This window comes from Cantharellus anzutake, assembly GCF_015039405.1.
Source record: "Cantharellus anzutake strain C23 chromosome Unknown EI90scaffold_11, whole genome shotgun sequence".
In the NCBI taxonomy this organism is placed as follows: Eukaryota; Fungi; Basidiomycota; class Agaricomycetes; order Cantharellales; family Hydnaceae; genus Cantharellus; species Cantharellus anzutake.
Genome location: NW_024066961.1, coordinates 1243424 through 1265144, shown reverse-complemented (window position 1 = coordinate 1265144; position 21721 = coordinate 1243424). Strand labels below are relative to the sequence as shown.

Sequence of the window (21721 nt, the reverse complement as noted above, 5' to 3'; positions counted from 1 at the left end):
TGACGAGGGTGTGAAAGGTGATGAGAGGAATTGGTAGACATGAGTCCCAGCCATACTTCTAATCGTACAACGACGACGACACGGAACTTGGAATTTAAAGGTGTAGTGCGGTTGGTGAGGTGGGTTTCTTCCAGTGGTCGAAGACGATCCACGATCAAGGAGAGTAAGGATAGTAAAGATGGAAGGGCGAAAGGTACTCGCGTTGCGGGTTTGGACTCCAAGTCGCCGTCTAGCACACAACCATGAGTCCGACGATGCCTCTATTGGAAGTGACCTCTGGTGCCAGTACTGAGTCTGCATCGGGATCAAGACCAAATACTTCGACTAAACATCAACAATCGCTTTCATCCATGTCTACTGGAGTGGACTATCCATGTTTGACGGGCGGGGTAGAGATATCGCGTGTGGGGTCATTCTGGAAGCGAACTTCTTTGTCGAGATCTCTAAAACGCCGGGATGAATCGTCTGGTGCCGCCAATTCTGTGACCACCACTCCTGATCTTACTCCTGCTCCTGCTATTGCTACTGCGGTGGCGAGGACGACGACGGTATCTATCGGTGCAACTGTGACATCACACCACCCCAACCCATCTCTGCCGACTGTTCCAGCTAACAGTCATCAGCCTTTAACACATGCTGCTGACTCATTGATAATGCCGTCAGCAACGCCAGGACCGCCACCGATAAGGACACCAGCATCGCCAATTCAATCGAATCAACCGTCCGTAACCCCGCTCTCACCGGTGGCGCCGGATCGGACCTTCGCCACCATTGCTGACAGTACAACATCTGCGATCGGTGGACCCTCTGATGCAGGAGTCAGCAATGGTACGAGTGTGTCGTCCTCGTCGGTGCGTCCGCCGGCAGTGTCAAGGACTCATTCGTCGGAGGGGTTTTCTTCACCGGAGTCTTCGGTGTCTTGGATGCGAATGACCTCACGACCATCACTACCAGCAGCAGCGCTACGAACCTCACAGGAAGCACAACAGGGACTCTCGGAACCACCTCCGCCTGACTTCAACAGGAAGCAAATGATCAGGGTTCAGCCCGATCACCTCCATTATCGCACCTTTGTCCTTATTTAAGGGCGGTTTCTGGGAAGATGACAGATCGGGAGACCACCCACGGATATCCTCTACGTCGACGACGACAACAACAGGGTCGCTGAGGGAGACCACAGCTGGTTTGGGCTTCCTCCACATCCGCCTCCTCGACGCCACCACCATCGCCCGCATCAACGACGTCATCACTCGCAACGATCTCGTTTACATCATCATCGGGCGCTCTCAGACGAAACTTCACATAGAGGCATGAAGTGGATGAAAGGGCATGTCTCTGCTGCTAATAGCGTTTCTCTTCTGCCTCCCCCTGTTTCTGCTACGACTGCGACCACGACTGCGACTGCAAGAAGCACTACTAGCACTGGCGTGCGTCCAGGATCCACTGGTACATTCAGCTCTGTGGTGGACTTTTTGGCACCTCCCTCAATTGCGTCGCGGAGACATGTAGATGAACATTCGGGGGGCGGCCGTAGTATTGGTGTTTATGCTAAAGGACTATGAGTGCAGGCGCCCGGAACGGTCAGCGGAGGGATGTTGATGTTGGCAAGGTGACTAGACGGTCGAGTAATCGGAACTGTGGGAGTTTTGTTAGGGAGGTGTTGGGTTCGACGCCATTTGAGCGGTGAGTTTTTTTTCTACTCTTTCATATTGGTTTCGTACTGATCAGGGGGCTGGCACTTCCTTCCCCACCTTCTCTTTAAAAAAAATCTTATATTGGGGAAAATGGTAACGTATTTTTGTTTCATTTTCCATCTTGGCTTTCTCAAGTCGAAGAGCAATGACGATCGAGACGACCTCTAGGCCTTCCTCGGTAGTGTTTAGGCCTATGTGGAATTCAAAGCCTTCGTCGATGAACCCCCCGACGATGACCGTGTCCGCTCATGCTCGGGATCGTGCCCTTATGTCGTCGGGTTCAACCAGGTCATCATCATCTCTCCCAACCCCCTTACCGTCGTCGACAAGATCGTGCCCTGGAACACCTGTTCCTTCTTCCACCGCTGTCATCACTCGCTCACACCTTCACGCCATTCGCCGAAAATTATCCAAGAAAATTCTCAGCGCCTTTCCCGCTTCTGCTCATGCCGCCGACCCTGTCCATTCCACTACACACATAACCCACCTCCACTCACCTCTTCTACCCGAAATATCACCCCAATCAACATTCATTACGTTGAGTGAGTTGTTTGGGGATGTGGACGCAAATGAGGATAACTGGGATAGGGATCCTAGCCATCCCGAGTCCGACGCACGCGGGAAAGGAAGGGAACGGCGTTTGACTGGGATGCCATCATTAATCGAGGGAGAGAGGTGGGAGCGACGGGAAGGTAGGAATGGTAATGCCAATAAGCGGAGTGGGATGTTTTTGTTAGGTAGTGGAAACGTTGAGGAAGATGAGGATGGCGGCATAGAAGTGGACGAAGGAGAGGGAGGGAGTGAATTCGAGGAAGGGGAGGATGACTCATTTCGCGGTGGTTTCTCCATTCGGAGTGGAACGATGAGATTTATGAATGTACCGAGTAGGGAGGGAGTGAGAGGCGAAGGGAGGGAGAGAAGGGGGAGGGACAGGGGGGAGCAGGGGGGAAGAGAATTGTCGTTGCAGAGAAGATGGTCTGTTATGGTTGCGGAGATGTCGGATGATTTAGAGTTTTTGAGAGTTTTAGAACGACATTTCGAGAGCGTTGGGAGAGAGACTGCTTGGAGTTGGGGTGGGGAAGAAACCTGTCGGGATGACTCTGCAATTAGGCGAGGGTCAAGTGGAGGCTATTCAACGGGAGTACAGGAAGCTGGAGGCGAAGATAACCGGGATGGTGATGAAGAGGATGAGGGTAGGATGCAGGCGAGGGCAAGGAAAGTGATGTTTTGTATCAGGGAGCTCATGAGGACGGAGAGGAGCTACTTGGAGCACTTGACGAGGGCGAGTCAGATACCAGTAAGCCGTTTTGTGTCTCTTATAAGGTACCTCGATGGTTGATAGAATCCTTCTCTCTGATTCTTCGGAATCGTATCCTTCTTTTGGTGAACAGGCTGCTCATCCTTCGTCCCCATTCTTCCTTTTACTGTTTCACCTACCCCGTCTGATCGATGCGTCCCAAGCCTTCCTGTGAGCCAACAAATCTTCACTTTGCTCTGATTCACGGGTAGTTAACCTCTGTTCCCTCCTAGATCCGGGATGGAAAAAACGCATCTGTGTGGGGAGTCGCTAACGCCTTCATGGATGCATCTGAACGAATCGAACAGGCTTTACTGCCTTGGTGTGGTATCGCAGGCTCTGTTCTTTCCCCTCCTAGACCACTGTCCTCAAGTTTAAATACTGGCTCACCATCACCCACGATATCGCTGTCGTCCTTTCTTCCATTCGGTCCTTCCTCCGCCTCGTCATCACCTGGTACTCCCACGCCTTCATCACCCTTTATAGGGGTTGCTGCGATCAGTGGCAGCGATAGTGTCGCAGTACGTACGGTGTCTCTCTCGAGCGTCCTCGTTCCGAACCACATCGAGATGAGTGACGCATATCATTCTACTCTTACCTCCCCCTCACCTGCAACGACTCCGACAAAGCCAAAAGCGACTGAACAACCGACTCCGATGCCTTTCGGCACAGGTAGTATGAGCGAAGATGGGCATGCTGTGGTTTCGGCGCAAATCCCTTTTCTTCGCCCTCGAGGGCGAAAGAGTCAATATGGAGAAGGGCAAGTTTGATAGTGACGAGTCAGAGTGCGAATGGGAGCGTTGATCAGGAGGGAGTGAAGTCAAGGAAGAAACAATCCTCTACGAAACGACGGATGAGCCCAACAAATGGCCGTGGGCGTGGGAGTGGAGATGAAAGGAGAAGCAGCTTAGTTTGCAGGATATTGCCATTATGCCTACTCAACGAATTGCTAGATATGGTATGCTCTTCCGAGGTGAGCTGTCCAAAGGGTGTAATAAATTCACTCTGTGCCGTCCTTATATTGCGCCCATAGACATACTTAAATTAACACCATCTAACTCTCCATCATATCGATGGTTGAGGCTGCGCTGCAGCTTGCGACGCGGATAGCGAAGAATTGTAACGATGCGCAGCAAAATTTGGACCTATCTGCTACTACCTAACTTATTCATTACCATCTCTCTCCGTCCTATCTTTCTATGCTTTCATCCTTTTTTTTTACAACACGATGACAAATTACCTCTGCGCGACCATCCGTGTAGGGGGATGCATGTGCTTTCCTCATTTCACGAATTTTCCACACCACCTTACTCTTACCGTAGCACTTGATGCATTCGCTTTGCTTTCACGTTCATCGTCCCCTAACCAAAGTTTTGGTCGTAATTTGCGTCCTCCCCATTTTTTTTCCTTTTCTTCTCCTTCCCCCCATGAAGATCAACATCACGTCAGCTCCAGAAAAAACACCATTACCTACTTCTCATCGCTGGCCCATCCACTTCGACCTCACATGCAACCACTTTTCAAAAGAAAAAGGCCGACTGTACTACCGCTGGCCTCTCCTCTCGCGCACCTACCCTTCATCAATTCCCACTTCAATGATTGCTGCTTTTACTTTCACCGTTGTATATTTTTTTTCTCAGCTCACACAACCGACATTTCTTCGCATAATTCTCCATCAGTCAATGTGTAACATATGCAGTCAAAAATTCCCCAAGCCCATCGCCCTGCTTGTCAACCTCGTTGACTTCCGAGCAACTCCCTGCAACCGTGGAAAAACATGACTAGTTGATTCATTGTGTGTGAGCGCAACCATTCACATGTAAGGCCCGGCCAAACGCACGCCCTCAACCCACATGGTCCCCATGACGGGTCACCTTCAATCCACAACCCACTCAACATGACATGTGCGGTTAGTTCATGAGAAAATGAACTCAATACCGACCGGAAATATGTAACGAAGAACTTGAACAGTGATTCTAAATTCAAATCCAGTCACTGGCTAGTCTTCCTTCCACTATCCATCTTTGTGTCAGGAGCTGCTTCAGCGACCAATTCCTTGGAACATCGAAGGCCGGGCATCAGAGCTTCCAACTTATAATTACATGTACTACGAGTCGAACTTAAGGTTCCCCGATCAAGGGGTCTCTGGTTTTGATACCTCTCACAACCAACCCACGGAGGCCCCGGATGGGTTGAAGTGTATAGAAGATGCTTGTCTTCTCGTGAAGAGTTCGCAAGTACGCATGATATCCATTCCCCGCAGCATGGAATGGAGCATGGATACGTGCTGGGGCTTGGACACGTGAAGGTCCATATCTGCCATGATAATCATCTCCCCAAGGGACACTATTTATGTAGTGCGCAGCTCAGGAATGAATGCTTCTGGTCTACTGGTGATGGATATCACACGCAAAACACGCCAGCATCTTGACACCGGAGATTGTGCGCCGGCCTTGCTTATGTCTCGGAGGTCTCTGGGCAGGTAGGATTTGTTGTTGATTTGAAATGGCCCCCTCCCTGAGTCATATCTGCAAATTTTGGACGTCCTCTAGCTACGCTAGATTCTGCGTGTCATCGATTCTATCGGCCCAATTATTCATAGTCCAAACGCCATGCCAGGGACTTTTTGGAGAAGTGCGCGTGGCTAGCCTAGTGTTGCCTTCCCGTCCGGCCAACCTAGAATTGAGGTCAGAATGGAGTGTATTGAATAATCTGCTTAGCCTGTGCGCCCAACTAACCTGGATGAGAATGGGATACAATACCTTGCTGACGGGTTTCAAACTTCAGTTCAGTGAGTGGGGCTAACTTTTGAGATTGGGCGCGAGCGCAGCATTTTGTTCAGATCCGTAAGACCCTAGTTTGCCGGTGAGAGTGTAGCTGTCATCAGTGCATGACAACTGAAGGGTCCCTATGTACATTCCAACATTATTGCAGACGCCTCTTCTAAATCTTCTTTCAATGATGGGTTGTCCTCGTTTCATCCCGACGGTATTGTCGCATTGGGCGCGACCGAAAGCACCACGTTTTATAAAACTCAAGGAGATGCAGTCATATATTCTGGATGAGCGGTACCAATACTAGTGATGTGTTTGTGTTTTTTGTTCTTGTTGATATTTATAGGCACTTGGCCATGGACGATCTTCCCTCCCATCATTATTTCTTGCTTCAGATTTGGGCCGGTGTCATTTGGCAATTGAACTCCGTGAGTGATTGTTTTCGGAATTGGATTATTTGCGTAAAAGCCAACGATAATTTTCTTCTTCGCACTGGATCGATACGGCGGGCTTGGCATTGTCAATGGACGTGCGTTTGGACACCTTCGCATTGCTGCACGGCCAAGCACATAACTAACGTAGACGATCCCGAGCCATTTGAGTCCCAGATCAAATCAAGTATACGAAGCAAGCTCTTTCTGCACCACCCATCGCTCAGATGCACCTCCAAACACGTTCAATTTACTCCGATCGTATGTGAACGAGAAGCGACATATTGATGAATCAGGGGAGTCGGCCAATAGCATCGAAAGTGCTGGCGCTGATGAACCAGGTGCTCTTGTCGTTTGTTCTCTCCCGGCGCTTCAGCTGTCCGCACACCGAATAACTTGTAGGTATCTCGGATTATGATAGGTGAATCGTCGAAATCGCCGGTACGTTAGACATCCCTTTAAAACCGTTGGAGCCCGACTTGTAACATTGGCCAGGGTGACAAAAATAAAGGCATCCCCAATTCGGCGACCATCCCTCTCGCCTGAAAACCCGCTGGACTTTGCTCACCTGGGGCCAGAGCTCAAGATGAAGAGCGATCCTCAAGCATCAAACGCCGCAGGATCGTTCTCGCGACATAATTGTCACGCTTGTAAGTCGATACATGGAGAGGTTGAAATTACCGCGCAAACGGGAAGAGAAAGGGACGGGTGCTCCACTCAAACAATCGTTCGCTTTCTAGCTAGATAATATCCCTTTTTGGAGGAGAATCCTGGCGCATAACACTGGTAGGACGGGGCCAAAGGCAGACGCGATGATTGCGGTGCTTTATTGGTATCAGCTCAACGAGGGAAGGTTGAAGTGGACACATGAATATGCGCTATGCGTGCAAAGTAGTTCCAGATTTGGCCTGAACAGATTTGTTCCCTTATAACGCTCACCGAGGTATCTCTAAGGGGAAACGAGTTATGTATCTATCGGTCGATCTTAGGAAGGGGAACGACCTACAGTCAGCAGAGTGAGAGGGAAGAAAATGATCGAGGCTGTGCTCAACCGACGAGCCATGCAACCACTGTGTGAATGGAAAACAGCTTACAGGTCAAGCGATAGAGAAAAATCGCTACAGCTCCGAATGCTCTGGATGAGCAAGGAAGCATCCTCCGTGACATGGAACAAGGATGAGGTAGGCGCTGGTTAATCGGGGTTCTAGAACATCCAGTCCTAGGCTCCTAGGATTAGTTCTGAAAGCAGATATTCCCGTAACGCAGGAATCAAGATGACGGATAGAGCTGAGTAATAAACATCCTTATCATGGGGCGAATCATTCACCGATGTCTTTATTTAAACAAGAGATAGGATTTGGAACTGCCATGAATGGGATTGGGATGATGGGGATGGGGATCCTCATCCGTTGAAAGGCATTCGTCGAGAACTGGAGCTACTGGCAGGTCGTTGACTTTTTTCCGATGGGAGTTTTCAGTGGCTGGACGATGGCAGAATTGGCCCTCAACCTCGCTGGAGCTAAAGGCATCCCCAATTCATTGAAACTCCCTTTGCTTCCACCGTATCATTCGAAAGCGTGATAAGGGACCAAAACGAAGAGATGCTGGATCTAATAATCCGCTTTCGAGAGAGTGTCTGGCGGCATTCAAGGGAAAGAGGATGCAGGTATGGATCAGACCATGCAGGAGATGCAGGAATACTTCAGGAATATCTCAACTCAGGAGGCTGTTGGTTTCTTGCGATCCTAAATAGCACAGTTGTTAACGTAGGTTTGATTATGAGCATGATAGTGCATTGAGAGATTGTGTCACCTTCTCTCCATCCCACATTTGCCTGTCACCGGGCACGCTGCCAGTGGATTTTTTGCAAGGCCATTCCCGAGGTTTGTGGCAACTCGGCCAGGAATGTCCTACGATTATGAATCACCGGTGCAACGGGAAACACAATTATAGATGGACTGTTTTGGGTTATGATGACTGCGATTGAGCGGATCCTTGTGGAAGATATGAGACCTGGTAGGATTTGATTGGGCTCCTTCCTCGGGGCGGGAATGACTCTGTGAAACCTCAGACTCCAAAGATACAAGCTTCGAAGATGACACGACGTATCGTATGACCGCAAGCGCCAGCTCGCTTCGTCAGGATTAAGTCAGACTGCAGCATAATAGATACAGCGATATTGTTAGATGCAATGATGGATTCATTCGGAGCTTTTCGGCATGATCGATGACGTGAAGGGACCAGTCGGCGAAGACGCTCAACCAGGTTTGTGTGTGTATCGACTCATCCCACGCTTGAGGTATCAATCACGCCACCTATTTTCTGGCGTGGCTCAGTGCCTGCAATTTATGGAGAAATTACTTCCCCTTAATCAAAGTAGCCATGTTGCACCAGCCTCACCAAAATGGGACGCTGAGCAGGCAACTTTTAGGGGAGCGCCAATTGATCAGACGTCTACCGTACTTCATTGTGATATAGAGGCTGGAGTCCTGCCTAGCCCCTCACAATTCGAAGCACATCGCCAAACTTGGGCTGGGATCCTGCAGCTTACACTCCAGGCCCGCATCACAGTTTCAAAGGATGGCCACCTTTCAAGGACTGCAGCGGACGTCTATATCGGGAAGGTGGCATGCTCTCTTCTTGTAGAAGACAATAAGGACGTTGGTCATTGTCGGACAAGCATTCGGGGGCACCCGCACGTGTTATCCCGCTCAATGGAGGGCGATTTGCCAACATAGAGATTTGGCGAGCCAGTGATTCCGGACTCGACCGAGATCTGCATGATTCGCTTTCTGGGCAAAAATCACTGATCCTTTGGATCCATCAGTGGTAACCTGGCATCAGCAAAATGCATGTATCAAGCCAATTCAGCAGAATAGCTCCGTCTTCCATTTCCGACCGCTGAACGCTCCCTTTCATGAAGATCTCTCAGAGGAAATGGAAATGGGGTGTCCCATTCCTTTCCTATTCAAATCCAGCCTGAAGTAGGATGTGCAATTAATAGTGCTAGTGCAACACATGTTCGGCCAAGATCGCCAGTAAAACTGTCCCATAGATAGCAGTACTTTACCTGGAAACGAGCGAATAACCAGTATTCACGGCCGAATAACCGCAGTACAGTTACGTACGATCCAACGGGCACCCAAAGACGGGCATGACAATTGTGCTCGGATAGCGCCTCCGCCGGTGATGGCCCCGATAGATGACAGATCCACGTTCTTCCGGAGTATCATTTATGACAGGCCGCAATGATGAGGGCAGAATGGGATCAGACAAATTATTGGTGTCGCGTCCGACACCGGGAGCGGGCTGTGACAACGTCGGAGTTGGAAACCGCCCCAGCAAATAAACGTCAATCTGTGAGGGGTACCGTTAGGACTACTGGTAATATCCAAGTTCGACTCCTTGTTATATGAAGCCGCTCTCTACGGGCGCAACTCCATCCTTTCGAGTTCGTTGCTGGGGCCGAGCTGGGAGAGAGCCATGAGATTGTCAGGCACGATGCTGCCTCTCACCCACTATGTATTGGGCACTTCGTCATCTCGCCTCGGAGGAGGGTGCCGCGGGGAATAGTGTGGGGAGTAGGCCCATACGTCGGACTGGGAAGGACCAAATCCACCACTACATCAAAAGAATGCCAGACAGGCATCCAGTGGCGAGTGACATGTCAATAGGCAGTCCAGCCACGGGGAGATGTGGGAACGGGATGATCAAGCTATATTCAGCTGCTGATTGTCTCACAGCAACTCATTGCTGCATTACCCCATGGGGAGTAGTGCATCGGCATGCGGCCTGGACCGGGGAAGTGAGCGTTGTGTTGTATTTGCTTCTGCCAGGAACCACCCAATTGGATAGGCAACGAGGCAGCAGGGGTATAACAACCAGCAATTGACGAATGGCAGCCCACTGGCGGGATGATCCTAATTTCCCAAAGGTAATTCTATCCCCTCAATAGCCAGTTGCCAGTTGGGTGGAAGTGCAGCTCCCCAAAAAAGCCCCCCTGGTTTCTGCCATGAGGCGACTTATTGTAGGCTTTTCTAAGACAACACTGCCCAGAAGGTAGCCAGTCGGTGTCCGATGCATCGATCATCGCCTCAATAATTGACTGCCACAGATACGCTGGCCCCGGAACACCACCTGGTAGGTAGATGGTTGTCTTGATGGCCTGAGATCAATACTCGCTCTGACAGAGGCAGTCAATCGGGTAGTCTTCTCGAAAGTGATGATGTCACTCGGACTCCCCCTGACCTTGTCTCGTCCGCAGAAACCGCACGGCTGCACATCCAGGCCGGACAGCCCCAGGCATGGGAAAATGCTTCATGAACATGAGAAGCCCCCGGGACACACAAAGCGCCGCCCGTTGGTCACCCAGAGGACGGCGTCTGTGGATCAGTTGGTAAGCTCAAGGGCATGAAGCGTTATGTGAAGGCATTTTATCCCTTCCAACGTGAGCCGCCAAAGCGGAAAGGGACGCGTCCGCAAGGCGCCCCAGAATAAGTTCATCGTTACGGCCGCGAAAGCACTGCCATTCAAGTTGTTCAACAACTCTGGTGAAGCCACCTTGTATGTATTGCTAAGTTGCCTCACCCTGACCACTCCCAGGCTGGGATTCTGCCTACTTTAAGGTGATCTGCGGGGAAAGGCATTGGACGAGGTGCGGAAAAGAATCTAGTAGTGTCTAAACATTTCTCATTGCTGGCCAAGCGTGAGGGAAATCGCTGTGACAAACAATGTTGTGTAGTATGTGTTTCCTAGACAGGCGTAGAAAGAACGGATTGGGTTCATAATTGTCCCACCCACGAGCAATGCCTTCATTGAAGTTGATAGTAATGACTGCAGAACAGGTAGAGGCCACTGGCTCCTCGAGGGGAGCTGTCAAAAGAATTCGGGGGTTCAAGTCTATCTAATGTTACGAAGTCATAGAGGCTTGGAGTCCTGCCTAGGGTTCAAGATGGAGGGAGGCTGTCGCTCAATCATTCCACTCGATGTAAATAACGATAAACACATGATCCGACTTTCCTTTCAACTAAGGTCCACCACAATAGGATTCTGTGAATAAACCCTTACCAAATTTCATCAATAACCCCCCTATCATTTTTGATAGTTCCATGGCGGGGTCGATATCAGCGTTGCCAGTGGTCGACGATTGGTCATGTCAATTGTAGGGAGTTGGGTAATTCAGTCTATGGCGAATTTCGTGCGACTCTCACTCCATGGCCCCCCAGATTCTGCCACCCAAGGTGACTGGCCTGTTTCAAGTGCCAACCCGAAGATCTGCTCCCAGCACCAGCAAGCGTGATATAACGTGGGAAGAACCAACCGGAATCAAAACCCTGTTCTGAGCGTCTGCTCTAAAATCAGTGAACCTACAAAACCCCTCTGAGATGAGCGCAAAAAATCACGTGTTTGATGAATTTACACAAATATGAAAATGATGATATTTTTTTTGAATCCGCCAATTACAATGAAGGAAATGAATAGGATGCAAGCGTGAAGACGCACGGGCAGGGGCCCGGGCGCCTTCATAACTGTGGGGCATTTAACGGAAGGGAACAGAAAGTTGTATGCAGTAAGAAAAAAATAGTGGATGAAGGGGGGCGAGGGAATTGTGAGGCCAGTTTAACTGTACATATATATGGTTTGGTTGAGGTCCCTAGTGATGGCGGTTTGGCTTAGCGGCCGGTGCCGGGTTCTGTTCAATCCCGAGTCTGGATGGGTCTTGGTTCGAGTCCTGTATGGTGTTTCTTTTTTTTCTCCCTTAGAAAACTTTTAAGATGAAAAACTTCAATTCCAAGGGGTGATCAATGTCATGAAAAATGTACATTGGGTGGCTTTTGACTTCGTGATCAACCCCGGATCCGTGGCTGAAATTAACACTTTATATTACTTTTAGGACCGGATCCACGTGAGTCTACTTGGTCTAGTGGATTATAGCGCTGTTTATGAGCCTGTCTCCCCCCTGCTTGTGCAGGTTTGATTCATTCTTGGTGGATTTTTTTTTGCCACAGTTTTTGCCACAGTTATTGCACGAGGATGACTTCAATGTATATATAACACCGATAAGCAATGCTACACTAACTGCACTAAACAAACCCTATTCTGAGGACGTTCTACAATACACAAGCGTTGTAATGGTAATTAATAATTTTAGTTTGGTAATTGGGTTGGGTTGGGGAATAACAGGGAGGGGACGATGAGACCGCACGCAATGAATATTTATTACATAATAACGTCACATGTAGGCAATGGTCGTTGGCTGGTTTCTAAATCAATTCCCATTCGACCGCAAAGTCGTTAAACTAGGAACCTAAGAAACACATGAAACCTAAACGAAACGAGGGGTGACTGCCAGTACTGGGGAGAGAGGCTAGCCAGGCAAACAAGTCCCCAACCTGCCGACCCTGCGCCAGCAGGGCCACCCTCACTGTACCCAAGTGAGCCGCTAGGGCCCCGTTCGCCAAACGGGGCGGTAGAAGCCTAGGAAAACCTCCCAGCAGTCTAAGCCACCCAAAACACCCCCCTCCCTAAGAAACAACGAAAACAAATGCGCACATATAACCGAAAAATCTAAACTTAAATTTAAAAAAAAAAAAAAAAAAAAAAAAAAAAAAAAGAAGTAAGAGAAAACTTACGGCCATACCCCCCAAAACTGTACAGCAGACGAAAGGGCAAATGACCCGCCAAACGACACCACGTGCCCCAAAGACCACTTAAGTAGCAGCGCAACCACGAGAACCACCGACCCTGTAAGCCCCAATGCCGCCCGGACTTCAGCACCCTAACCACACCGCCCCCCCCATAACCAGTGCGGGTAATAAACGTAACCGAGGAAACTCCACCTCGGACACCCCAACCCCCCCTAGAAAAGAACACAGAATGGCCCTACCCGACCTGAGCCTAATGCCAAACCCGCTACCCGGCTTCGGTAGCGGAGCCCCCGCCAAACCCGCTATCAGAGTCCCTGCGACCCAAACCCCCCCTACAACCCCGGGCATAAACATGGACAGTAGCGGCCTGACAGAGGAAGTCCAGCCATCCCAACTCCGGGTCTCAGAGAAAGAATTCTCAGCCACACCCGAGCCCCAACAAACCCGCGAAGCGAAGATCACCCCAGCATCCGGCCCTTTTGACACGCCCGACGACACCGAAGTCAGCTACAATGCCCGCCCACTCCCAGCCGACTTCGACTATAAGGTCCTCGGTATGCACAGCCCACACCTCCGCCTGAACGTAACCGATGAAGCCTGCGAAGCTTGGAACCAAGCCAACGAACACGCAGTTATCATTATCCCTCTCTACATGGCGTTCTCCCTCACGAAAATGCAAGAGGCAAAAGACCACGCCTCCACCTTCATTAAAAGAGCGTTCCCAGACTCAGCAGAAACACTTAGCACCATACCGGCTGCCAATGCGATTGACGCCCAGGGAGACGACCCCCTCCCCTGGGGTATCATGATCGATGGCTTGACACTCTGCGATGCCGCAACGCTCCTCTACCACCAATTCTGGCTCTCCAAAGCATTCAGCTTTGTGGCGCACCCAGCCTCCGAGTTCACCTCCGACTGGATTGGAAACTGGGCATTCGCAGCCACGGCCAGAGACCGCACGGCTGTCCAAACGTGCCTAAAAACCACCCTGAACCGCCCCTCCTCGAAAATTGGGAAATACCTTGTCGAAAATGTCCCCGACAACTACAAACGTCTAACAATAATCGACTCAGCACGAGTAAGACCTCTGACAGTCACCACCCACGGCACCACTGCAACCCACTGGACGTTCCTAGTCAAGTCCCCACACCCCGAAGACATCGTGAAGCACGGCCACTGGATTGAAGCAGCAGAAGCCACAGTCTGGTACCACCCAGCCATCGCGAAAGGAGCCAAAAGGAACCCCCCCAAGCCATGTAGATGCTGCAAAGGCCGCGACCACTCGACACTCCAGTGCCCACTCACGGAACTCCCCTTCTGGAAAGAGATCACCAACACAGACATTTCCCTGGCCACCGAGCTAAGCAGCCACCAGAGCATGGCGAGAGAAGAAACCCACACACACCACAGAGGTAGGGGGATGGGACGCGGAAACTACAGAGGCGGACCAGCAAGGCTTAGGGGCCCACGCGGCAGACACCCTTCCGGCGCAAGAGGTAGATACATCATGTAATCCCCCACCCTAGCAAAAAACCGCAACATCCCAATACATAACTAACAACCCCAATACCGCGACAACCTAGTCAAGTTTCCAAACTGACTACAACACCCAATGAACACACACACTAATAAATACACAGAACCGGCCCCTCTAAGTGCACAAAAGGTGCACCTGGCGGGGAGAGTGGCGCACCCGGAGCCACCTGATAGTGCTGGTCGGCATATCAGCACAAAACCACGAGGCCCCCCTTCACTCATGCAAGGAGGTGAAGAGGCCGCAAAGACAATCCTGCCTCACCCCCGTGCCTCGGCCACGGTGGGCACAGGGGTGAGTATAAAGCGAACTGTGGCGCCCAATATAAACAAAGAAACACCCGAAATCCCCCCCAGAAGTGACCAAACACCCCATGACACAATACCCAGAAAAAACAGACGCCCACTCCACCTCAGGGGCGGTAGAGACCCAACACAGAAAACAGGACAGATAAAAATAGGCGCCCTTAACATCAAAGGCGCCAACAGCCAAAATACCAAGCACAAATGGAACCTAGTCATGAACAAGATGAAAAAAGAGAAACTAGCCATCCTTTGCCTGTCAGAAACGCACACAGATGAGCCCCAAAAAAACTACCTAAATGAGAGATACAAACAAACCCACCAAATAATACACTCCTACAACCCGACCCACTCACGAGCGGGCGGTGTGGCAATAATACTAAACAAAGACCTCATCAAAAACGAACCAACCCTCACTGAGAACCTAGTACCAGGCCGCGCAGCACTTCTAAACTTAGAATGGTCACCAGAAAACCAAATAAATATCCTAGCAATCTACGCACCTAACATGACCTCCTCTGGCCAAGAGAATGCGGATTTCTGGAGTGAACTGAAACACCTCACAACACGCGTAAGAATTGACATACTACTAGGTGACTTCAACATGGTAGAGGATGCACTGGACTGACTCCCCCAACACCCCGATGCAGCAGTAGCAACCGAAGCCTTCCAGAACCTCATCAGCTACCACCAACTTACCGACGGCTGGAGGAAAGCCAACCCGACCCTGGCCCAGAACTTCACTTTCAGCCACACAACAGGAACGCACATGTCTAGAATCGACAGAATCTATGTATCAGATGATATGTACAATAATGCCTTCACATGGAACATCATGAACCCCGAAATCCCCACAGCCGACCACCAACTAATCCTGGCGAGCCTATACAACTCCAACACCCCAGCAATTGGACGCGGCCGCTGGGCAATGCCCAAATTCCTCCTAAGCGACAAAATCTTCCTAGTAGAAGTCGAGAAACTAGGCAACGAAGCCCTAGCTCACCTAGATAACCACCATGAAACCAATACCCAACAGACCTTCCTCACATTCAGCAAATCGCTAACCACCCTAGCGAAAAAACTAGAAAAAATAAAAGCTGGAAAAATGAACTCAACAATCAGAAAACTAACGCAAAGAAGAGACAAAATCACAACCAACCTGTCCCCCCAAAACCAAGTCAAACTACTAGTGGACCAAAAGCGCATCCAAGCGCTAACAGAAAGAATTAGTGAAGTAGAAAGGTTAAGAAACGAGAAAATAAAAGCCCACTCCAAAGCCAACAAACACCTCCTAGCAGAATCAATCAATAAATACTGGTGCCAGTGGGGAAATGAGAAGAAACCGAGAGACACAATAATGGAAATCCAAAGAGCGAACCACACCACACCGACCTTCACGTCTGACCCAGAGGAAATGGCCGAAATTGCCGCTGCCCACTATGACTCAATCCAAAAGAAAGACCTCGATGCCCCGGAGAACCTCAGGAAAAACTGTATCAGAAAAACGCTAGAAAACGTAACGCGACTCACCGACCAGGAAGCCCAGGACCTAGATAAACCCATCAGCTGCGAAGACATAAACACGGCTCTGAGACAATCACCCAACAGTAAAGCCCCAGGCCTAAATGGAATACCAACTGAACTCTACAAAAAAATAGCCGCCAGATGGGCCTCCAAAAAACCAGATGACAAAGAGAGACTAGACATTGTGAAACTACTCTGCAGACTAGCAAACGACATCGAGACAAACGGCATCCAAGAACCCGGAATCCTAGAAGGCTGGATATGCCCGATCTACAAGAAAAAGGACAGAAGACTAATCGAAAACTATAGGCCAATCACTGTACTTAATGCAGAATACAAAATAATCACAACGGCCCTAATGAATAAAATACAACCAATAGCCCCAAAGCTGATAAACAAATGCCAAGCGGCGTTCATCAAAAATAGAAGTATCTTTGACCAGATAGACCTGGTCAACAGAATGATAGATCTATGTGAGATAATCAGCCAAGACGGGGCGATTATCGCCCTCGATCAAGAAAAAGCCTACAACCATATAAGGCATGACTATCTCTGGCAAACAATGACAGCCATGAACTTCCCAAACAACTTAATTAACACAATTAAATCCCTATACAGCAAAGCATACACCAGAGTAATCATTAACGGCACCATAAGCAGAGAATTCAAAGTCGACAGAGGGGTACAACAGGGAGACCCCCTCTCCTGCCTACTCTTCAACATCGCAATCGAGCCAATGTCGATAGCTATCCGTAACACAACAAACCTAAACGGCCTCAAAATCCCAACTCCAGCACTAACCGAAAAGGCCATCCTATCCCTCTTCGCAGATGACGCAGCCATCTTCCTGTCCAAAGACGACAGACTGGAGGACCTATACTCCATACTCAATGAATGGTGCACCGCTTCAGGTGCTAAATTCAACAAAGAGAAATCAGTAATCATCCCGGTTGGATCCAAAGAATATAGAGAAAACCTCACAAATCTGAGGTGACTCAACACAGACCACTCAACAGTAATCGACGATGAGATCCTAATCCTGAAAGATGGCCAATCCACACGGTACCTAGGGGCCCAGTGTGGCAACAAGCCGATAAGCGACGACCCCTGGCCAAACATCACCAAAAAAATCACTGAGAAGTTAAAGACATGGGAAAAGGCCTACCCGTCCCTCGAAGGTAGAAAGCTAATCGCCCAAATGGTCATCGGAGGAATGACACAATTCCACACGGTAGCCCAAGGCATGCCAAAACACACCGAAGCCAAACTCGACAAACTGACCAGAACGTTCATATGGGGATCCGAAGCCCCCCCACCCATAAGTACCGACAGAATGATCGGCCCAATTGAAGAAGGCGGCAGGAATATCCTGAATATCCCCCTCAGAAACGAAGCCATAAACATAATAAAACTAAAACGTATCTTGGAAAACAAAAGCGTAAGACCTCTGGCGAGCATAGCAGCAGAAGCCATAATTACCTTAGCCACCCCCGGGAAAATCCTCCTAGAAGAAATTCATGACCCCAGTATAACAAACATCTACACGCAACGGCTATTCCAGAAATCGAAATACACCAGTAAGATCCTACCCCAAGAATTGAATCGAGTACTCAACACTGGATCGAAATACAACCTGAAATTAGACGCACCATACCTTCCCAATGAAATAAAAATGAACTTACCTGCATGGCACCACCTGGGGAAAAAAACTAACGGTGCTCACCGAGAAAGAAGCCCGCAGGCAAAATGCCTAAGAAAAAACCACAACTGTTTCAAAACCGGAGACCTAGTTATACAAGCCAGCATCGCAGAAAAAACGACTCACCGCCCGAAAACCAAAAGCTGCCTGTGCCGGCACTGCACAACCTACAGATCCAAGGGATGCAAAAACCCCAACACCTGCTATAACACCGCAGAGAAAGTCCTGGGGAACCTATCCACGAAATTCAACCCATATGACCCAGAACCCCCAAAAACTCCCCCAGATGCCAAAGACCGGGCGAGCATCAAAAAACACGCCATCGGAAACTTCTCCAAAATAAAAATATTCGACCAGCCCGATATGGAACACGATGACTCCCTAGCAAACTATAGAATTCTCAGCAATAAAAATGACTACAAAAAACAAAACGTACCGGCCCCCCAACTCCCCTACAGTAGATCCCCCCAAGACACAGTAGTGTTCACGGATGGCTCATGTACAAACAATGGCAAAACCACAGCCAAAGCCGGGTTCGGAGTCTGGTTCGGCCCAAACGATCATCGCAACATGGATGAAGCAGTAGACCCTAACCTCACCCAGTCAAATAACGTAGCGGAATTGCTCGCCATATACCACGCTGCCAAAAATACCCCCAGTAACTCCCGCCTCCACATTAAATCGGACTCGGACTGGTGTATCAAAACCCTAGGCCCCAACCTCCCATCCAACGAAGACCGCGACTACATAAGAAAAAAGAATGCCAACCTAATTAAAGAAGTGGTTAACCTACTAAGAAATAGGCAAGCGATCACCACCTTTGAATGGATAAAGGGACACTCAGGCATCCTGGGCAACACCGAAGCAGACAAACTTGCTGCGAAAGGAGCCGCCAAGACGCCCGATGTAAACAGCCAAACAACACCCAACCACACCTTCCCACACTGCCCAAAAGGGGCAAGACTAAGAACCTTGACCCAAGCCATGGCCCTTAAACTAATAAAAAGAGAAAACTCGCTTAAAAAGGCCATCCAAACCAAGAACTCAGTAAAAACTAACCTGAACGAGATCAGAAAAATGCTCCGCGACCTAAACAACGGGGAACCCACAGACGACAGAATCTGGGTGGCTACCCTAAAAAACAAAAGGGACATCCCCACTAGCATACGCAATTTCCTGTGGAAAACGATCCACAACGGCCACAAAATCGGGGACTACTGGAAGAAAATCCATAACTATGAACACAGAGGAATCTGCCAAAAATGCGAGGAAACAGAAAACTTAGACCACATCCTATTTAACTGCCCGCACAACCAAAGCCAAACTGTATGGGACACCATCAAATCCCTCTGCGCCCGGAAAAGAATACCCTGGCCTACAAATATGAATACCCCACTCATAATGGCGACCCCGCTATGGAACCTCAAGGACGAAGAAGGGCTCGCTAGACCGGGAGACTCCAGAGCCCTAAAAATCCTCATTCTCGAGGGGGCATGGCAAATCTGGAAACTACGCTGCCACAGAGTCATCAACAGCAACGCCGACAACGAAATTAAAATATCGAGAACAGAAGCCCATAATATCATAAGATCTGCCATTAACGACAGACTACAAAGCGACAAAATACTAACTAACAAGAGAAAATACGGCACAAAGGCCCTCCCAGAAAAGATCGCGCTTGAGACATGGAAGAACCTCCTGAACACAGATGTAGACCTTCCTGAGAACTGGCTAAAAACCAACGGGGTTTTAGTGGGTATTCCCGATCCTCCGGATCGGTGCGAGCCCCACACTCAAGGGACGATCCCGGAAAGTGCGTAAAGGCATTTCCCCGCGGTGGAGTCTCAGAAGGCGGTACTTAACACTAACAAGACCACAAGCAACAGGCACAACCTCTCTCCCCGGGGAACAACCCCCCACACTCAAACCCCCAGGTAGCAAACCTACCCAGCGAAAGCTACGGGCGGTTCCACCAAAAAAAAAAAAAAAAAAAAAATCAATTCCCATCATTTTTTGTTCGGCCATGATCACGTGTATATTTCCTTTTGCGCTCATCTCAAAGGGGTTTTGTAGGTTTTCTTCTAAAATCCCGCATCTCGCCCAGCATGTATCTCATGTATTCGTTGGATGACCAAGGTAACCGTGTTTACACGCTAAAAGTGCGTCCTCACCAAATGCAGTGTCTTCAGTTAACTCATTCGCATGAGCAGAAAATTACTGATGATGGCAAAGTCACTAAAAGTGCTCATCCTGGTGGGTGACACGTCCGGGATATGCAATGAACAATTTCTCATGGCTCCATATCCCACAGCTCGCTTTTCCCCCGATGACAAGTTTGCAAGACATCGAGTGACGTTAAAGAAGCGGTTTGGCATTCTGCCTACGCAACTTCCCGCGAAACCTCTATGAAGGCATGTTACTCCCATCGACTCCATTCTCCATACGTTCACCGTTAATAACCCTATTCTGCAATTCCTAATGGTTTTCTATAACAGACAATCTCAGTTATCTCAAATGGCACATTCTTACATGCTGTGTTAACATTATAAAACGAGGATTATATCGATCCATTTTATGTCTGCTCTGCTATGTCTCTCTCTCCGACCTTCCATTTCAATAACTCCATGACTTCTACGGACTTCGGAAACAATATGCCCCGTGCATCCGCCCATTGTCTAAGAACGTGTCGTACAGTTGTGTCCGGTCTTTGGAACATTAACGCCTCCTGATCGTACAGAGCCGTTCCTCCCGTCCCTTCGAAGGGTTCAGATTGGTTGACTGAGCTAGTCTCCATTCCGACAACTTGGCGCGCTGCCGCGCGAGACAACTTGGAGAAATCCTGTAGAAACTCCTTGGATACGAGCAGTTCATTGAGATTTGTTTCATTCTCGTGGGAGAGTTCGGTTTGTCCTCGCAACGGTAGTGGTCCTGTCACGCCCAGAGTTACGAAAGACGCGATACTCCCTGCCTGCGCTCGAGATGATAATGGTGTAACGGTACCATGAGTGAACGAACCGAGACGCAAGCCACGAGTGGGAAGTGATGTGACCACAGCAGCCCGCCTCAATGAGATCTTCTCTCCCAGCTTTGTCATCGTGTCCCGGATAGAAGATGATACGGTGGTACTTTGAGTTGGGATGATAGACGAATCATCAAGGGGGTGAGGAATTATAGGGCCATCGTCAAGAACCCGTGGCCGAACATGGAACATGATGCTGTCTTCCCTGGCGGTGGGATTCGACACCGTTTGCACGCTGTCCGCATAGAATGCCAGAGTGTGCGCGATGTCAATGGCCAGGGAGTAGAACAGCTTATTACGTGCCACAAAGTCTGTTTCGCAATTAAGCTCTATCATGGCAGCTCTTAGGCCCTGAGTTGGGACAGAACCATCAGAAAGCACTACAGTGCTAATGACGCCCTGTTCTGCAGTCCGTCCCTCCAGCTTTGCGGCCTTCTTAGCCCAGAAGCTTCCATGTCCTTTGCTATCCAAGCTAAAGCTGCTTCGACGTCGTTTCCCGCGGCTTCCAACGCTTCGCGAGCTTTGCTCATTGAGACTTGCGTTCGCTTTCGTAGCTCCGCTACAAGTTTTGCTTTCGAAGCTACATGTCTAGTTGCGCAAAATGAACGGGTGGTCCAAGAGTGAGACAGTTGGCACGTCGAGCGGGCAATGTGACCAAACATGGCGTTCCCACAGAGTCACTCGGCGCTTATTTTTCTGGGAACGGAGGATTCCGATTGAATGTCCCCCGCAACCTTCGCTGCTCCGGGTCATGACAGAAAACATTGTATATGATGACCTCTCTCACATATTACAATTTG

At 49.5% G+C, this 21721-nt stretch overlaps 8 protein-coding genes across 8 annotated transcripts; 7 read left to right on the top strand and 1 right to left on the bottom strand.

Annotated features, from left to right (window-relative positions):
• Nucleotides 1-242: 242 nt before the first annotated feature.
• On the top strand, nucleotides 243-1562 carry EI90DRAFT_3119820 (uncharacterized protein; the record flags this gene model as incomplete). The annotated part of the gene is made up of 2 exons (XM_039063250.1): nucleotides 243-1040; nucleotides 1110-1562. The coding sequence occupies 2 exons, from the start codon at nucleotides 243-245 to the stop codon at nucleotides 1560-1562; spliced, it is 1251 nt and encodes a 416-aa protein (XP_038919383.1).
• On the top strand, nucleotides 1323-2908 carry EI90DRAFT_192206 (uncharacterized protein). Its single transcript, XM_039052340.1, has 3 exons — nucleotides 1323-1683; nucleotides 1836-2578; nucleotides 2638-2908. The coding sequence occupies exons 1-3, from the start codon at nucleotides 1559-1561 to the stop codon at nucleotides 2697-2699; spliced, it is 930 nt and encodes a 309-aa protein (XP_038919382.1). The 5' UTR covers nucleotides 1323-1558; the 3' UTR covers nucleotides 2700-2908.
• A 287-nt stretch (nucleotides 2909-3195) lies between these two features.
• EI90DRAFT_192230 (uncharacterized protein) lies at nucleotides 3196-4014 on the top strand. Its single transcript, XM_039052342.1, has one exon. It carries the CDS (start codon nucleotides 3273-3275, stop codon nucleotides 3759-3761), a length of 489 nt encoding a protein of 162 aa, XP_038919381.1. The 5' UTR covers nucleotides 3196-3272; the 3' UTR covers nucleotides 3762-4014.
• Nucleotides 4015-8282: 4268 nt separating this feature from the next.
• On the top strand, nucleotides 8283-9019 carry EI90DRAFT_192224 (uncharacterized protein). The gene has a single exon (XM_039052341.1). It carries the CDS (start codon nucleotides 8416-8418, stop codon nucleotides 8932-8934), a length of 519 nt encoding a protein of 172 aa, XP_038919380.1. The 5' UTR covers nucleotides 8283-8415; the 3' UTR covers nucleotides 8935-9019.
• A 697-nt stretch (nucleotides 9020-9716) lies between these two features.
• EI90DRAFT_3014272 (uncharacterized protein) lies at nucleotides 9717-10983 on the top strand (the record flags this gene model as incomplete). Its single annotated transcript, XM_039056762.1, has 6 exons — nucleotides 9717-10001; nucleotides 10152-10255; nucleotides 10311-10340; nucleotides 10461-10592; nucleotides 10625-10759; nucleotides 10938-10983. 6 exons carry the CDS (start codon nucleotides 9717-9719, stop codon nucleotides 10981-10983), a joined length of 732 nt encoding a protein of 243 aa, XP_038919379.1.
• Nucleotides 10984-12874: 1891 nt separating this feature from the next.
• Nucleotides 12875-14009, top strand: EI90DRAFT_3152685 (uncharacterized protein; the record flags this gene model as incomplete). Its single annotated transcript, XM_039065809.1, has 3 exons — nucleotides 12875-12942; nucleotides 13003-13921; nucleotides 13980-14009. Exons 2-3 carry the CDS (start codon nucleotides 13073-13075, stop codon nucleotides 14007-14009), a joined length of 879 nt encoding a protein of 292 aa, XP_038919378.1. The 5' UTR covers nucleotides 12875-12942; nucleotides 13003-13072.
• A 5998-nt stretch (nucleotides 14010-20007) lies between these two features.
• EI90DRAFT_3144727 (Nop10p-domain-containing protein) lies at nucleotides 20008-20311 on the top strand (the record flags this gene model as incomplete). Its single annotated transcript, XM_039065188.1, has 3 exons — nucleotides 20008-20061; nucleotides 20113-20155; nucleotides 20214-20311. 3 exons carry the CDS (start codon nucleotides 20008-20010, stop codon nucleotides 20309-20311), a joined length of 195 nt encoding a protein of 64 aa, XP_038919377.1.
• An 85-nt stretch (nucleotides 20312-20396) lies between these two features.
• EI90DRAFT_3046195 (elongation factor TS-domain-containing protein) lies at nucleotides 20397-21674 on the bottom strand (the record flags this gene model as incomplete). Its single annotated transcript, XM_039059464.1, has 2 exons — nucleotides 20397-21466; nucleotides 21656-21674. 2 exons carry the CDS (start codon nucleotides 21672-21674, stop codon nucleotides 20475-20477), a joined length of 1011 nt encoding a protein of 336 aa, XP_038919376.1. The 3' UTR covers nucleotides 20397-20474.
• Nucleotides 21675-21721: the final 47 nt, after the last annotated feature.